This window comes from Pinus tabuliformis, chromosome 2_1 (assembly GCF_031772625.1).
Source record: "Pinus tabuliformis cultivar Carrire ecotype Pingquan chromosome 2_1, CPIR1, whole genome shotgun sequence".
Lineage (NCBI taxonomy): Eukaryota > Viridiplantae > Streptophyta > Pinopsida > Pinales > Pinaceae > Pinus > Pinus tabuliformis.
The window spans coordinates 806,375,693-806,392,891 of record NC_142299.1 but is presented as its reverse complement, the minus strand read 5'-3'; the positions used below and the strand labels follow the sequence as shown (position 1 = coordinate 806,392,891).

Below are 17,199 nucleotides of genomic sequence, written 5' to 3'. Positions count from 1 at the left end.
CACTATTGCCTAAAATATGATAGGAGGAATGATGTCCACTTTATTGGATATACAGATTCCAACTGGGGAGGCAGTGAGCAGGATGGAAGGAGCACTACAGGGGGATGTTTTAGTTTTGGATCCTCCATGATCTCATGGATGAGCATAAACCAAGATACGATTGCTTTGAGCAGTGTTGAGGCTGAGTACATTGCAGCATGTGAAGCAAGCAGAGAAGTTGTCTAGTTAAGAAGTTGTTATCATACTTATTTGAAGGACCAATGGACACTACAGTCATACATTGTGATAACACCAATTGTATACAATTGTCTGAGGACCAGTATTTCATGGAAAGACAAAGCATATCAACAAGAAGTATCACTACATTTGGAAGCTAGTACAAGATGGTGTGTGGCAGCCACAATATATCTCCATCAATGAGCAGGTAACTGACATATTGACAAAATCTCTTCCTAATAAGAAGCTTGTATATCTCAGAGACAAGCTTGGTTTGGTTGATGTATCCTCCCTAATTGAGAGGGAGAGATAGGCACATCATTCTTGTCTTCACTTGGGAAGACAAAATGGAGGATTGGGTAAATGCATCTAATGCTCTTTGAGGATGTGGTAGGGCATCCAAGATAAGAGTAGTCGTGGACCAATATTATTTGAGGACTAGCTATCCAAGATAAGAATAGTCCAAAGAAGGTCATACTCTGTGAACACCCGGGTGGGGTGTGTACCTTGAGAGGCAATGATGATGGTCTCTATAAATCATTGGTCTCGCCAGCATTGTGCTCTAATCTTGCAGAGAGATAGAGTTGTTAGTCAAGGCCTTGCTATATGAAAATGCTAGTTGTTATGATGCTAAACAAATAGGTTATCAATCTAACTCTTCTTATGAGATCTCTTTAGATTGAGAATGTCCCTAGTTAAGAGGGAGTGTTGAAAAATGTGTAACTAGGTTCGGTCTTCATAAATATGAAATGTACTTTTAATTCTTGTAAATTGTAAAATGAAAGAAAATTATTATTATTATTATTATTGGAGCATGTGTTTCATGCTCAAGGTCTTTTATTTATAGGTCAAGCACCCATTGAGTGCTTCTAGTGTTGGTCTTAAGTTAAGAAGTCAAAAGCGTCATTTTCATAAGTTGAAGACCCCATCGGGCACCTTGTAACTTGTAAAGAAAATTATTTTTACCTTAAAAGTGTCAAAATACCCTTCAAGACCAAGTCGACATGGCAATTGGCAAGTCGGCCTAATTTGAGGAGCCACGTCCACCTTGAGAAGCATATATAAAGGAGAAAGCTCGACCTCCTTGAAGCACATTCATCCCCCACTCATCCAAGGGAAGGAGGAACAAGAAGGAAGCAAAGAAGGAAGAGGACAAAGGAGACTTGTTTTTGGGCTAATTCTCTCTCACAAGTGTGAAGGAAGGCTAGGGTTTCTGCAACAGATCTAAGGTTTTTTCTACTAGTTCGATCTTGAAGAAGAGAAGGAAAGAAGCTCAAGCAAAGGTCACAAGAAGCCATCATCAAGCTCCAGAAGGAAGAGAAAGCCAAGTGAAAGTTTGAGGAAGCCTTGGAAGGGTAAACAAAGCTCACATGTGTGGTAGCAACAATTGTAGAGGGCCAAAAATTTCAGGTCTATAATGGAGGCCCAAATTCTACAGCTTGGGGTCGAAGTTGTGCTACTGAAAGAGATTTGAATGGGTTCGACTTGTTCAAGGAAAGCACATCATCTGAAAAGATTGCACTTGGTCTTGGAGAGTATTGGTCTTGGTCTAGAGGTCTTGGAATTCGCCAATTAAAGAATCTATAAGATGAGATATGTGGATTTTCCTATCAATTGGAGAGGTTTTGGCCCTAGCTTGCAGCATATATTTTGTGTTCTTGTTCTTCTTGTTTTGGTAGTTGTTTGATGATATACAAACATAATAATAACTAAAGAAGCTAATAAGTAAGAAAAAAATAAAAATACATCACAAAGAGTGAAAGAGAAATCACTCTAATCAGTGCCCTATATATTTCTCAACAAGGTTTGCCATCAATGTTTAGCAAAGAGAACTATGTTGATCAAAGATGCATAATCTTTGGATCCACATAGTATTATGCTTTTATTTTTGCTTTAGTAACTCTTGAGAAGAAGTTATGAAGTTCATTGTATATACCCTTCCACATTTACATTTTTAGGTATAAACAATTTTTTAATTATAAGATGTACTTTTGAAAAGAAAAAGAAAAAACTTTATTTATTAATATATTTTTTAAATATTAAATCTTAAATAAATTATCAATTAATTTTCAAATGATTGATTTCTCATTGATCCCAATATAGTTATTGTTATATAAATTGTTAAGTAATTCTTAAATGGTTTAAATGGTTGTATCAAGAATTTTAATATAATTATTTTTAATAATTATAATAAATTGGTATATAAAACCCCTTTGTTTGTAGGAGAAGGGATCCACCTTCACACAACAATTTGATTGCTAAAATCTAGAAAGACATACATACTCAATCCCTCCTCCCCCCTACCCCCTTTGGATTTGAACCTATGGCCTGTTAAAAGAAAACACATGCTCTTAACCATTAGGCCCACATAAGTCGTAAAATATTCTAAATGATTGAAACGATTCATCATGAATTTTAATATTCAATATTTGTATATAAATTGTAAGTTAATTTGGAAATAGTTAAATTGATAAAATATATATTAAAAATCATAGATTCCAATCTACTTATTTTTCATTTTTATGTGAAGTATCTTAATGTTTGAACAAATTTTTATTTGATCATTAATGTATCTTAATGTGTGAAATGTTTGTGTGTATATATATATAAAAGGTCACATACAAGCCAAATACTAAATTGGTGTATCATACCCCTTGTTTACGGGATAAGAAAACTCCTCCATACCAAGCAATTCCTTCCTGGGCTATAAAAGAATCTCAACCCATGGGGTATAGACCAGTTGGTTTGTGCGGGTTTAGTCCTCATCAAGTCACAAGTTCAAATCTCATAGGGAGGGGTTGAGGGTGAGAGCCAATTGTGAGGAAAATAAACTATCCCAAGTGATGCCTAGACTCTACCCAAATCTCGCACAATCCTGATTTGGGCAAATCATTCTTCCATCTGATTTTAGAGCACAAAACTGATGGCAACATGTTACAGTTGGGCAAATTGTTCATCCATCCAATATTAGGGTTAGCACCGGCGTGAGCTAGCTAGGTGAACTCTGCACATATTAAAGTACATTGTGATCATATCCTCTCTAGGAATATACTCAAAATGCAAGATTGTATTTAATTATTTCAATTTTCGCTTTACAACCAGTTATTCCCTGTCTGGAAGTATTCTAAAAGCCAGAAGTCCCAGAGAGGAAGCAGGTGAGTGGGTGGGTGGATGCATAGATACACAAATACACATACACGTATAGATATGCACATTTTAAGATAGCCAATGTCCCCATTTCCTAAAATTGTGAACTCTGCCATTGCTAAGCTTGAAAAGTTTCTGAGTCAAGGAATTCCTTCCTGGGCTATGAAAGAATCTCAACCCATGGGGTATAGACCAGTTGGTTTGTGTGGGTTTAGTCCTCATCAAGTCACAAGTTCAAATCTCATAGGGAGGGGTTGAGGGTGAGAGCCAATTGTGAGGAAAATAAACTATCCCAAGTGATGCCTAGGCTCTACCCAAATCTCGCACAATCCTGATTTGGGCAAATCATTCTTCCATCTGATTTTAGAGCATAAAACTGATGGCAACATGTTACAGTTGGGCAAATTGTTCATCCATCCAATATTAGGGTTAGCACCGGGGTGAGCTAGCTAGGTGAACTCTGCACATATAAAAGTACATTGTGATCATATCCTCTCTAGGAATATACTCAAAATGCAAGATTGTATTTAATTATTTCAATTTTCGCTTTACAACCAGTTATTCCCTGTCTGGAAGTATTCTAAAAGCCAGAAGTCCCAGAGAGGAAGCAGGTGAGTGGGTGGGATGATGCATAGATACACAAATACACATACACGTATAGATATGCACATTTTAAGATAGCCATGTCCCCATTTCCTAAAATTGTGAACTCTGCCATTGCTAAGCTTGAAAAGTTTCTGAGACTAGGAATTGTCTGAGTTTAAATTTTCAAGTAAGAAAGTTTGCACCTAAGTTTAAAGCAGTTTTAGATAAAAAAGAAAACAGTCATTATGCCGGAGTCAGTCCCAAAGCACTGAATGTTTTTTCATATATCAAATTAATCTCTCACAAAATCTGCTTGCTCCAAAATTCCATCGCTTATTTTATGATTCTCGCAACAATATGTCAATGATGACAAAGATTTCATAAACTCCTCTCTTGAATCACTAGATCTGGGAACATAGACAGATAGCTTTATTTCTTGTACATATAAATCCTGGCCGGAGCTCATACTACTATAATTGCACTCACCAGTTGAGAATACATTTGCATAAATCCCGTTTGGAAACCTCAAAATTTCAAATTACTTTGGAAGATCGTTTCAGTTCTGCAAATCAAAATACTTAAGCGGTAACGAGCTTCTTTATTCAAAAGACATTTATCATCATCATGCTCCATATTTTGGGGCTTTCCAAAGCTTGAATGCAATCTCATACAATAGCCGATCTGCAAGTATTGCAAGATTCCCTCCATGCTGCAACAGAAATTATTATCAGGCTTCATAGGTATTTCACCAGTTAATAGATTAAACAGTTTAAGACAGAAAAATAGTCAATCAAAACACACCATTTCCAGAAAATTGAATGAAAGCTATTTTGACCGGTGCACATGTAACCTAATTCCCTTAGACACATAGCTCCATATAGCCCTTGTATCATTTGAGATAAGTACAGCAGTGTGTTTTTCTGCCAACATAAGTGGACTGGTAATAGAATGGCTTTCTAAAATGCCCTGAGACTTCCACTTAATTTTTTCTATGTGACTGATTATTACATTACTGCGAGGAACTTGAAGAACAAACCTTCACAAAATGTGAACTAGTGAAAAGATCAAAAAAATAAAAAAGATTGAGATCATTTATTGATAACACACCAATATCTAATCACACTTTTAACGTCAGAATTTTATAAATTCTGGTGGAGAGGAATATACAAAAAAGAAATAAAGATCTGGACAAAATAGAGTGACCAAAATGGAAACAAAATAAAGATCTCTACTCTGCTAAAATCAGTGACTTGCAAGGAACAATCATCTAGCTCTGCAAAATATTATATAAAATGAACATCAATCTCAAATGAAAACTGAAGAGAAACAATGTCATTTTGTAATTGACCAATGGTTTCATTCATGCAAAGAGAAAACAATGACATCACCATGTAATTATTCATCTTCAGCATCGGCCTACTAGTTAATTAAGGAGGAAATTAACATCTATGTTATGTCCTGATCAGTGTTTGGGAACAGTTAGGTTTTAGAGAAAGTAGACTAACCAAAAATATGCGTGTACCAAAACCATCCAATTATGCATTGGACATTTCCGTCAGATATTGTACTTGTATTTGGTAGATAGAATTATTGAATAGACTGATATTAGGTCTAGATCATTGAGGACAAATTCTTTTATCAACCAGATAATCTGTTGATTGGACCATTTAAAGTCAACTGCTAGCTTTAGCATTTGTATTTTTTTAACTATTTATTGTGTGAACAAAATAACTCTCTGGTATAGATCTCCAAATGCTGGAGTATAAAAACAATGTTCCACCAAGTCTCCGGGACGGGGAGACGCGGGTGCGGGGAGACGCACAAAGGGGACGTGTGGGAGAACCCTGAAATTTTAGGGAAATTTAGGGGAGACGGGGAGACGTCGAGGTATATATAATATAATTTTTAATTATATATATTATAAATTTATATATATGTATATAATTTTGAAATTTTCATGTTCATATTCATTGTTCAATAATGCTAATTCATCAAGATTCAATACCATAAGATTCAATAATAAAATTCAATATGAAATTCAAATATTCAAATACAATGTACATTGATCCATTTCAATTATCATTCATCAATCATCATTCTATAATTTACATTGAAAACCAAAATAATAACTGAAACTAACATATATTCCAAACAGTGGTTTCTATATGATTAAATCAAAAAGTTATAAATAAATTAACTTCTAATATATCTGACCAATCTCCGCTATTTCGCTTTGGTTTTCACTAAAAGAATGACGATAGATGAACCACATACCTGTAATCTTACAATGCTCTTAATTTGTTCACGGTCTAGAGGTTGGAAAACAATATACTCATCAATGTGATTCATGAACTCAGGGCGGAATGTCGTTTGAGCCACTTCCATAACCCTGTTCTTCATTCTCTCATACAGTTCCTCTTTTGAGCCAGGTTCATCATCAAGCCTACTTAGAATGTACTGAGAACCAATGTTTGAAGTCATAATAATGACACTGTTGGTGAAGCTTACAGTTCGACCCTGAGAATCAGTTACCCTTCCGTCATCTAAAATCTAAAGTAGAATATTGAAGGCATCTGTATGTGCCTTCTCAATTTCATCAAACAGAATAACTGCATAAGGCCTTCTACGTATAGACTCAGTCAACTGTCCCCCTTCTTCATAACCCACATACCCTGGTGGTGCTCCAATCAGCCTTGAAACTGCATGCTTCTCCATGTATTCACTCATGTCAATCCTCACTAGAGCTTCATCAGTATTAAATAAATAGGATGCAAGAGCCTTAGCTAATTCTGTTTTGCCAACACCTGTTGGGCAGCGACTGCTAAGTGCTAACAGCAAGCCGCTGCGTGGAGAAGAGTGAGGATGTGCTGAAGCTCTCGTGGGCGCAGTGAGAGCAGATGGAAGAAAAAAATGCGTTGAGGTAAGAGCATAATGAATGGCGGCAGAATGAAAACTTGAAAAGTGGAGTTAACCCTAACTTGTTCATGTAATTTTTATTTGTAATTGTTAATTTAGTCTATTTTTATTTTTTATGTTTTTTTCATAAATTAATTTTCATTTTTTTTAATTTTTTTTTTTGGTTTATAAAGGGTAATTAGACAAAAATGAAGGGGGGACGCCCAGAAGAACCCCATTTTCGGGGGGACGCCCAGAAGAACCCCATTTTTGGGGGGGACGCCCAGAAGTACCCCTTTCGGGGAGTCGAGTCTCCCACATTGGGGAAACGCACCCCCTTGCGTCTCCCCGAGTCTCCCCAAAAGGGGGACGTGGGGAAACGCACCCCCGAGAGTCTCCCCGTCCCGGGTGCGTGGGGTGCGAGGGGTGCGCGCACCCCACCCTGGGGGACGCGTCCCCGTGGAACACTGTATAAAAATGAAGAGCGAGACATGAAAAAGACGCCATCAAACCTAACCTATATGGAGTTAGTGACCACAAATATTACTCTTGGGCTGATACTTACACGTTACCACCTATGGTATATGTCAAACCAAAGGATTCTCTCTTCAATTCAAAGGAAACATTTTAGACTTCACAATAAAAGTGAAAAGAAATTACAATTAACAAAGAAGGCGGGAAAGCAATTTATCATAAGCGAAAGATGTAGAATTTCCTTTAAATTCTGCAACTGCTGTGATGAACAAACCTGAAACTAATCGTTGCACCAAGGCACACAATTTCTCTACCAATTTGCAGCGGAATAGAACAGAAATAAAACACAGTCACGTGATAGCAAAAAACACAAGATTTTTCTATGAAAACCCAACTGGTAAAACCCTCTACTAACTGTAGATTTTATTGAGAGAATTTGAGCAACTGATCTCTTACAAGGCAATACAGTTTCACTAGAAAACACACATGTTTTCCCTGCTTAAACTAAGCTTGAACACCCTGCACACAATCCTGATCCAGCTCCTCTTGCTTGCGCTGTTTCTCGGCCCCTATCTTCTAGCACAGGAAGTCTCCTATTTTCTAGCGCAGATTTGGGGTCCTATTATTTAGGATCCTCCTAAATCCTAGCGCACAACTGCAAGCAAAATTCTATCCTTCTCTTGTTGTGTATAGGCTTCTCCTTACACGCTATCCTAGCAAGCCTTTAACACACAATCTCGTGCATACAAGAATGAATAATGATGTGCCCTCGTCCTCCTTGTATGCTTTTTGATCATGCTAAAACTGGCAAGTGTATTTTTGGAACTCGGACTTGTGATTGCTAAGTTAACTGAGTCCAACTGACTAGTGTAACTCGTCCTAGTGTCAATTTCGAACTTGAGACTTCTCACTTGTCTTTTTCCAAATCTAACTCGCACTAGGAGACAAACGAATTGAGCCTCCAACTTTTGCACATGAGTTACTGCTTCATGAACTCGTCCCACTCCTTAGGAACTTGTGCATGCTAAGGAAAGACTAGTGGTGAGGTCTTCTTGACTAAGGCACAAGTCAAGAAGGACCTTTCTCGCGACTATTTTCAACACTCCCTCTTAGCAAGGAAGGTGCTTCTGGAAGAACCTCGTCCACCTGGATCTGTCTCTAACACTACCACATTCTCCGTTGCTGCAGTTGCTCCCTCTAAACTAGAAGACTTCCCTTCTTTCTTTTGAGGGATCTGATCTAAAGACCTGTTCTTTCCAACCATGCTCTGCAAGTCCATCACTTCAGCCATAAGTGCCATGTACCTTGTGTACCTTTGTGGTTGCTTCTTCTGGCTGAAGGTGATACTAGAAGATCCATCTCTCTCCTGATCTCCCTTAAACAAATCCTTTGCCCACTTGGCTCAAACTCTCCCTATACTGGGAGTCACTAACTGAGTGGCTACCTCCACTCGCCCTGGGCTATGCTCCTCATCATCCTGTTGGTCGGCTCAATTTCCAACTAGCTTAGACTGAGACTGAGACACTGATTGAGGCTCCATTTTGAGTAGCTTCTTCTCAAGTACTCTATTGACTCTTGCTCTAAGGACTCCCTCTGAGTTCTACTTTCCTCAACCATCACTTCTCTACTCTGAGATCTCCCTACCATGTTGCTCAAGGTTGCACCTGTCTCTACCTAAAACTTGTAGAGATCCTTCTTCCTCACACCTATTTGCTTCTTACATCTAGAAGCTAAGTGTTGGAGATAAGCCTTACCTCTATTGAAGATGACATCATAACCCTTGTCCTCAAGGGTAGCTACCAAAACAAGATTATGCTTTAATCCTAGAACATATAGGACATCTCCGAGATGAAGAGAATTACTCGACTCCCTTTGAAAACTAACAGTGCCAACTCCACTAGCTACATACTAACCATCATCTCCTAACTCAATCTGAAATTACATGTCCTTCTCCTTCAGGTGGCTGAAACTCTTCTTCTTGTTGTTGAAAACTTCTAGTAAATTGTGCGTTGTGTTCGATGAAGTTTACCAGAAGTTTTCAACAACATCAAGTTGTTGACTGTGAAAATATTCATGCTAAAATTCTTCTTGTTCCCAGTCATGTGGAAATATGCCCTTGAATCAATAAACCATACATTGTTGTCTGTTGAGCTTGCCATGCAAGCAATCAATGAGAAATTTTTCTCGAACTAGGCAGAAAATGCATCTACCTTCGTTGATGCAGCTACATGATCCTTACTAGACTCCTTTGGCTTAGGACACTTAGTGGCATATTGTCCAAACTCATGGCAATGGAAGCACTTGATCTTGCTTAGATCCGTCATTTTGCCCTTCTGACTGGACTCGGCCACTCGTTTGCCCTCATTGCCCTTGGCCTTGCTACTCTTGCCTACCACAGCAAAGTTCTCCTCGTCCTCTGTCTTCATCGATCTACCATCTTTGGTGTCTCTCCGGATCTCTTCTTGAACGTAGTCAGTCCATAGCCTTTCCCAACTAGGAAAATTCTCTCTCCCACTTACTGCATCTTGGAAACCATACCAAGACTTGTGAAGTCCTAGAAGAGCAAAACTCACAAGGTCATGCTCTGGTACAGTCACACCAGCAGCACTCAGCTCATCTCGTACCTAAGTGAACCTTGACAAATATGTGACGATGGGCTCATCCTTGCTCATCTGGATACTCCTTAGCTTCTTCTTAAGAGCAAGCTTCCTCATATCACTAGTACTCTGATATAATTGTAATATGGCTTGATACATCTCATATGTTGTCTTCTTCTCATGGATATGAGGAACTATATGATCTCTTACCCCTTCTAGAATAATCCTCCTTGCCTTGATATCATTCTTGTTATGTTGGGCCAATTGTTGGGGATCTTGAGGTGGCGTTATCGCCTGCTTATCAACTCTCCCACCCCATTATCTTCCAACACTATCGTGATCCTCCCTTTCCAAGAGACAAAGTTAGAGGCTCCCTCAAAACAGTGGTTTGCTCTCAATCCTTGATACGCCATCCTGCTTCCCCAGAGAGCTCTCCAACACCTGCCCATGAGCAGCCTTGTAGTCCTTCACAATAGGTTGAACTTTGGGCATAAATCAACCACTAACAACCCTCCACAATATTGTACTATGACTATTCTACAAGTTGTCCAACCTGGACACATCAACCTAGCAAAAAAAAACACTTGGAATGACACAATAGACCTCTGTTTGGATGACGATTTATGCCCTAGAAATCTCCTTGGCATATGCACTGTATTCTGAGTTTTTTTTCTTGGCTCTGGTTAGGGCTTCTGCAATCCACATCAACCCTAAAACTCATCATACAACTACGCAATTCCTCCACTTCAAGGCTCCTACAGTTGTGTTGTTGTTCTATGTGATTGCGGCCAAGGTTTAGCCACCTTCTAGGCCTCTCGGCCCTCCCAAAAAAGGGAGATTTGTCCACCTGCAATAACACAGAGCAACCTATCACCTAAACAAAGAAAGAGCACCCTAAACTTTCATAGCAAACTTGCCCAAATTTGTTCTCAAACACTTCAGCCTACCCTCAACCTATCTCAACCTCCCAAACACAGCAAAGATATGTCAGGTTTCGTCCTTGCTTCTCTTGGAAAGACTCCTCTAGGTTGCAGCTCCCCTATCTGTCATTCACCTTATAATATTTGCACTTGTGACTTGTGTTGGTCTTTATTTTGTTCCTTGCTCTGATACCATGTAGAATTTCTTTCAAATTCTACAACTGTTGTGATGAAAAAAGCCGAAACTAATCATTGCACTGAGACACAAAAATTCTCTACCAATTTGCAGTGAAATAGAACAGAAATAAAACACAGTCACGCGATAGCAAGAAGCACAAGTTTTTTCTAGGGAAACCCAACTGGGAAAACCCTCCACTAACTGCAGATTTTATTGAGAGAATTTGAGCAATTGATCTCTTACAAGGCAATACAGTTTCACTAGAAAACACACATGTTTGCCCTACTTAAACTAATCTTGAACACCCTACACACAATCCTGATCCAGCTCCTCTTGCTTGCATTGTTTCTCTGCCCCTATCTTCTAGTGCAGGAAGTTTCCCATTCCTAGCGCAAATTTGGGCTCCATTTATTTAGGATCCTCCTAAATCCTAACGCACACCTGCAAGAAAAATTCTCTCCTTCTCTTATTGCATATAGGCTTCTCCTTACACGCTCTCCTAGCAAGCCTCTCACACACACAATCTCGTGCATACAAGAATGAATAATGACGTGCCTTTGTCCTCCTTATATGCTTTTCGATCATGCTAAAACTAGCAAGTGTATTTTTGGAACTCGAACTTGTGATTGCTAAGTTAAGAGTCTAACTGACTAGTGTAATTCGTCCTAATCTCAATTTAGAACTTGAGACTTCTCACTTGTCCTTTTCCAAATCTAATTCACACTAGGAGACAAACGAACTTAGCCTCCAACTCTTGTGCATGAGTCACTGCTTCATGAACTTGTACTACTCCTTAGGAATTCGTGCATTCTAAGGAAAGACTGGTGGTGAGGTCTTCTTGACTAAGGCACAAGTCAAGAATGACCTTTCTTGCTACTATTTTCAACAAAAGAGCCATCAAACAGACTATCAAGGGTCTCTTTCTTTTTTAGACTTCATCAAAGTCCTCATATCTTTCATGGAGATATACTAGTCAAATCTCTCAGTCCTTGGGTGTTGATTGCCTTTTTCCATAGTTGCATATTTCATGATATCTTCCTTTCTTTCTTCACACATTTCCTTCCCAGGAACTTTCAATCAAAGTTCCTCGAATTATTGTCAACCACCTCATATTCCATATGACATATTATGTTGATTTAGACCAGAGTTGCGGGGGAGCGCTCCCCCGCCCCCCTTCGAACCCGCTCCCAATCAGCACTCCGAGCAGGAGCGGGTCAAGAGCGCACTCTTGAAATCACTCCCGATCAAAAAATTTCCGTTCCCTGCCAAATTCGGGAGCGTCGCTCCCGTCGCTCTCGGAGCGAAAATTAAAGCTCGGGAGCGATCAGGGAGCAATCGCTCCCGAGCTTTTAATTTTCGCTCCAAGAGCGACGCACGCAACGCCGGGAGCAAATCGCGCGAAAAAATTGCCGCAAAGGCGAAAAAAATTCATGAAAAAAAAAAAAAAAAAACTTGTTTTAAAACAACTTGGGGGGAAAAAATATTTCATTGTGACTTGAATGAGTTGAGGAGAGCAAAGAAGCGAGGAGCGAGCGCCGAGGAGCAAGGAGCAAGCCTGCAAGGAGGTTAGTAACTTAGTAATTTAGTATTTTAAACCTTAGGTAGTAATTTAGTAGTTTAGTTAGTTTAGTTAGTTTATTTTAGTTTAATTTAGTTTATTTAGTAAAAAAATCATGAATCTAAATAAATTAAATTAATTTTATCATTCCTATTCCCATTCCCATTCTCATTAAATTTTGCAGATACAAAAGCCTACAAATATCAAACATCATGGGCCTGGCTATATTTCTTGGCATTTTCCTCTTCTTGGTCCCTTTTCTGGTTATTATGGTGTTGAAGAGTAGGAAACGGAGGGGCCAAAATGAAGAGGGGGATGAAGAAGCTGGAGAAAGTGGATTTGATGAAAACCCCAGTGAGGAGCTGGAGGAGGGTGAACATGACTCTCAAAAAACTAAACAAGACCAAACCCCAGTGTGGAAATATGTTGACAGGCCTGAAGCAGGGAAAGGGGGTGGAACCACTAAATTTCATTACCCCCATTGCAACAATAATTACACAGGTTCATACATCCGTGCCAAAAAACACTTCTGCGGGAAAAGGCCATGGGATGGAGATAAACAAATAGGAATCAAAACTTGCGTAGTTGTGTCAGCAGCAGATAAAGCCAAATACATAAGGGAAGAGGAGGAAGCCCAATACAAATCTAAAAAATCAAGGGGTTTCTTTGAACCAAGCTCACAATCACAAGCACAAAGAACTCCTTCAACATCCTCCCAAGGCAGTGGATATGGAGGCACAGGGCCATCAGCTTTAAGGCGTAGAACCATATCAGATTTCCTTGATGAGGGGTGTAGAAATGATGTGGATTCAAAGGTTTACAGGTTTCTCTATGCATGTGGGATACCATTCAATGTTCTTCACTCACCTTATTGGCACGAAATGGTTTCTGCCATAAATGATGCCCCTAAAGGATACAAGAGCCTTGGGTATGACAAGGCAAGAACCATTGGCCTTGATCATGAAAAAGCAAAAATATCACATTCTTTGAATAGAATGACAAGTTCTTGGACTGACCATGGGGTGTCCATTGTATCTGATGGATGGAAAAATGTAAAAGGCAAGCCATTGATAAGTGTTCTCGTTGTGTCTGTTAGTGGTGCCATCTTTCTAACTGCACATGATTACTCAGACAAGTTCAAGACCGCCATCAACATTGCAGAAGCATTACTTGAAACAATTGACCGTATTGGGCCATACAATGTCATTCAAGTCATCACTGATAATGCTCCTAATTGTAAGGCAGCGGGAGCAATTATTGAGGATAAATACCCCAACATATTTTGGTCTGGATGTTTGGTTCACACATTGAACCTTCTGATGCATGATGTTGTCAAGAACAAAAATGCACAATACAAATGGATTGGTGATTCGTACAAGAAAGGCAAACAAATGATAAAATTTATTACAAATCATAGCAATACCCATGGCTTTTCCGCAGTCACTCAAGATTGGAGTTGTTGAAGATTGCGAAGACCAGATTTGGTAGCTATTACCTCACCTTCAGGCGCCTTTTGAAGGTAAGAGAGTCATTGGCTAGCACGGTATCAAGTCCTCATTGGCAGGTATTAAAGGAAAGGGCTACAAATGCAGCTGACAGGCGAGGTTTTGAACTGGTCGAGGAGGCCGCTCTTGATGGTCAGTTTTGGACAAGTGCGAGACAAGTATTGGATTTCACCAAGCCCATTTATCACATGATTCGGTTTGCAGATACAGATAAACCAGTGATTGGTGAGGTGTATGAGCAGATGGATACCATGTTGGGGAAAATAAAAGATACTATTCATAACAGAGATCCCGACTTGTACAAACTGATTCACGATTGTGTGTGTGAATAGTGGAATAAACTTAATCTTCCACTACATTGCTTGGCGTATATCCTTACGCCAAAATACTACTCTACATCTTGGTTGGGCCAACCTGCACCATGGGGTGGTATTAGGACCAAACCCCATTTAGATGCAAAGGTAACTAGTGGATAATTGCAAGCATTAGAAAAGTTGATACCTGACAGGGAGGAATGTGCAGCGGTGCGCCTTGAAATAGGCAAATACTTCAGTGGCACTGGTTTGTTTGGTAACTTCCATGCAATGGAAGACAGAGACAGATTTGATTCTCTCACATGGTGGGAAACATATGGCGACCAAGGACTTTTGCCAAAATTGGCAAAAAAAGTTCTATCACAGGTTGTAAATACTTCTTCTGCAGAGAGGTGTTGGAGCACCTACAGCTTCATACATAATGTGAAAAGAAACAGACTCAATGAAAACCGGGTAGAAAGCTTGGTTTATGTGCACTACAACTTGAGGTTGTTGAGTCATTACTATGATCGAGCTTATGAGGATCCCACATATAAAATTTGGGACAACCACCCAGAGGAAGACAATTTGGAGGATGGCACTATACATCTTGAAGAACTGGAAGAGGAACTTATAAGGGATGAAGATGAAGCAGCTGCAGCAGCCATGCCACCTCCACCATCCAGTAGCAGTGCTCGAGTTCCGAGTCTTGTTCCTTTGCTGTCGCCACCTCCATCTACACCCTCACGTGGAGGGCATGTGCCTTCTAGTTCTGGTCGTCGGTCTGTGCGGGAGACTCCTAGAAGACCACCACGACCTGCTTATACTCTTGGAGACTCTCGTGGCAAGGGCCACATGTAGATTTACAATTTACTTGTCTTTTCTAGTTTCTATTAGTTTTCATAACTGTTGAATCTTGAGTCCTTGATTCTTGACTCTTGACTCTTTCATATCATAATGATATTTTTTGTAAACAATATATGACCGTGACAATGAAAATTTGAAGTTTGAAGTTGGCAATTATAACTCATTGGTAATGATTGTGAATTATGAATATGATGCTTCATGAAAGACTAAAGTTGTTTCATTTCATTTCATTATTCATGTTTCATTTTATAACATTTCATTTCATGTTAACAGTTAGAACTTAGAACTTAGAAATATCTAAGATATTATTTCTTGTAATGGTTAAACTTAGCTTACAAGTACAACTTTGGTGATCAATGATGATAAATGTTATATATTGAATTTTCAATTTTGAAAGCTTGAAGTTGAAACTTTAAGATTGAATTTGATGAATCATGATTCACGAAACTCAATATGTTGCAGTTGTAATATGTATGTTACTAACTTGTGGACATGGTTGATGAAGATTATAACTTCTAGATGACTGATGTGATATGGTTCAATGATCAATCTATGTTTTTTTATGTTTTTTATATCTAATTCATCATTCTACATGTTTTTGTTGACATATATGTATCAAAAATTAAAAAAAAAAAATATATATATATATATATATTAAAAATCACTCCGGGATTCGCTCCCAAACCCGGAGCTTCTGAAAATGTCGCTCCAGCTCCCGTTTTTGCTCCCGCTCCCAAGTAACATTGATTTAGACAATGTGTGACCCATGCCTTCCTGCATCCTTGCAAAGGAGGAGATCCCTTTCTTTTGATCATGCTCTTGAGATAGAGCATTTATCAATGTTACCTACAACCATATGACATGACTCTTCAATATCAAATATGAGCATACATACCTCATTTTTCTATTAGGTCATCTTAGACTTCTTTCAGCAACTTCCTTGACTGAAAGAACTTCAATCCCTTGATTTGCTTCACCTCTTTTGTCATCATACCCTCATCCCATGAATTCCACAAGTTGGAATTCCTTATGAAACCCTTGCTTCCTTTGATTGGTAAACATTCCGACAAAGATTCCAATAGAGTATCTTGAGTATCCTCATCCAACAAATGTTTCCTTTTGACAGATGTATGATGAGCCTTGTACTAGATGACCTTATAAGTACCACCTATGCTACTAATGAGGTTTCCAAGAGCTATATCCTTCCATGGGTGACTGCCATAGACTTCAGCTATCTTTCATGCTTCTCTATGATGATGTCACGAGCTCTTGTTTTTAATGCTTTTATGATGCTGATGATGTCACGAGCTCTTGTTTTTAATGCTTTTATGATGCCATGATGCATCCTATCATTTTCTTTAGTGATTCATGATAGCCATATCTTACAACAGAAAACTTGAAAATAGGAACTTGAAAAGAATTAGGCGAGGAAGAATATCTCGGTCATAGCAGAGATCTCCTACTTCCTCTTTCTTGAACTTCCTCTTTTCAGCTTCCTCCACTTTTTCGGTGATATGGGCTTCTTCTCTACCTCTTTTTTATTGTCCTTCTTGAGCTTAGGACAATCTTTTTTGTAATTCCCATATTCTTGACATCCATAGCATTGAATCTTAGCCATGTTCCTTGTCTTTTTTTGAGGACCAAATTTCCCAGATTTTCCTCTTCTCTTTGTCATAGCAACATATGCTTGATTTTGATCACTTGATCCCACATCAGTGTTAGCTTTCAACCTAGTTTCTTCAATCTTACATAGTGACCATAGATCCTAGAATGGAGTAGCTTCTTTCTTCCCATAGATGCTTGAAGTAAAGTTGCCCCACTCCTCTAGTAGTGCATTTAGTACTACAGTGGTCATCTCCTTGTCAGACATTATTTCACCCAGATCTTGAAGTCGATCCCTTATCTCAGATATCCTCATAAAGTATGAGGCTATTCCTTCTTCTTTCGATATCCTTAGCTTGTAG

General features: G+C 38.9%; 1 protein-coding gene across 5 annotated transcripts in view; it reads right to left on the bottom strand.

The window, feature by feature from the left end:
- Nucleotides 1-4,191: 4,191 nt before the first annotated feature.
- Nucleotides 4,192-17,199, bottom strand: part of LOC149203052 (uncharacterized) — a 48,891-nt gene continuing 35,883 nt past the window's right edge. For all 5 annotated transcript variants that reach the window (XM_089403326.1, XM_089403323.1, XM_089403324.1 and 2 more), the window contains exon 6: nucleotides 4,192-4,657. In XM_089403326.1, coding sequence (XP_089259452.1) covers nucleotides 4,571-4,657 — 87 coding nt within the window. In that variant the 3' untranslated portion in view covers nucleotides 4,192-4,570. The remainder of the gene's footprint in view (nucleotides 4,658-17,199) is intronic.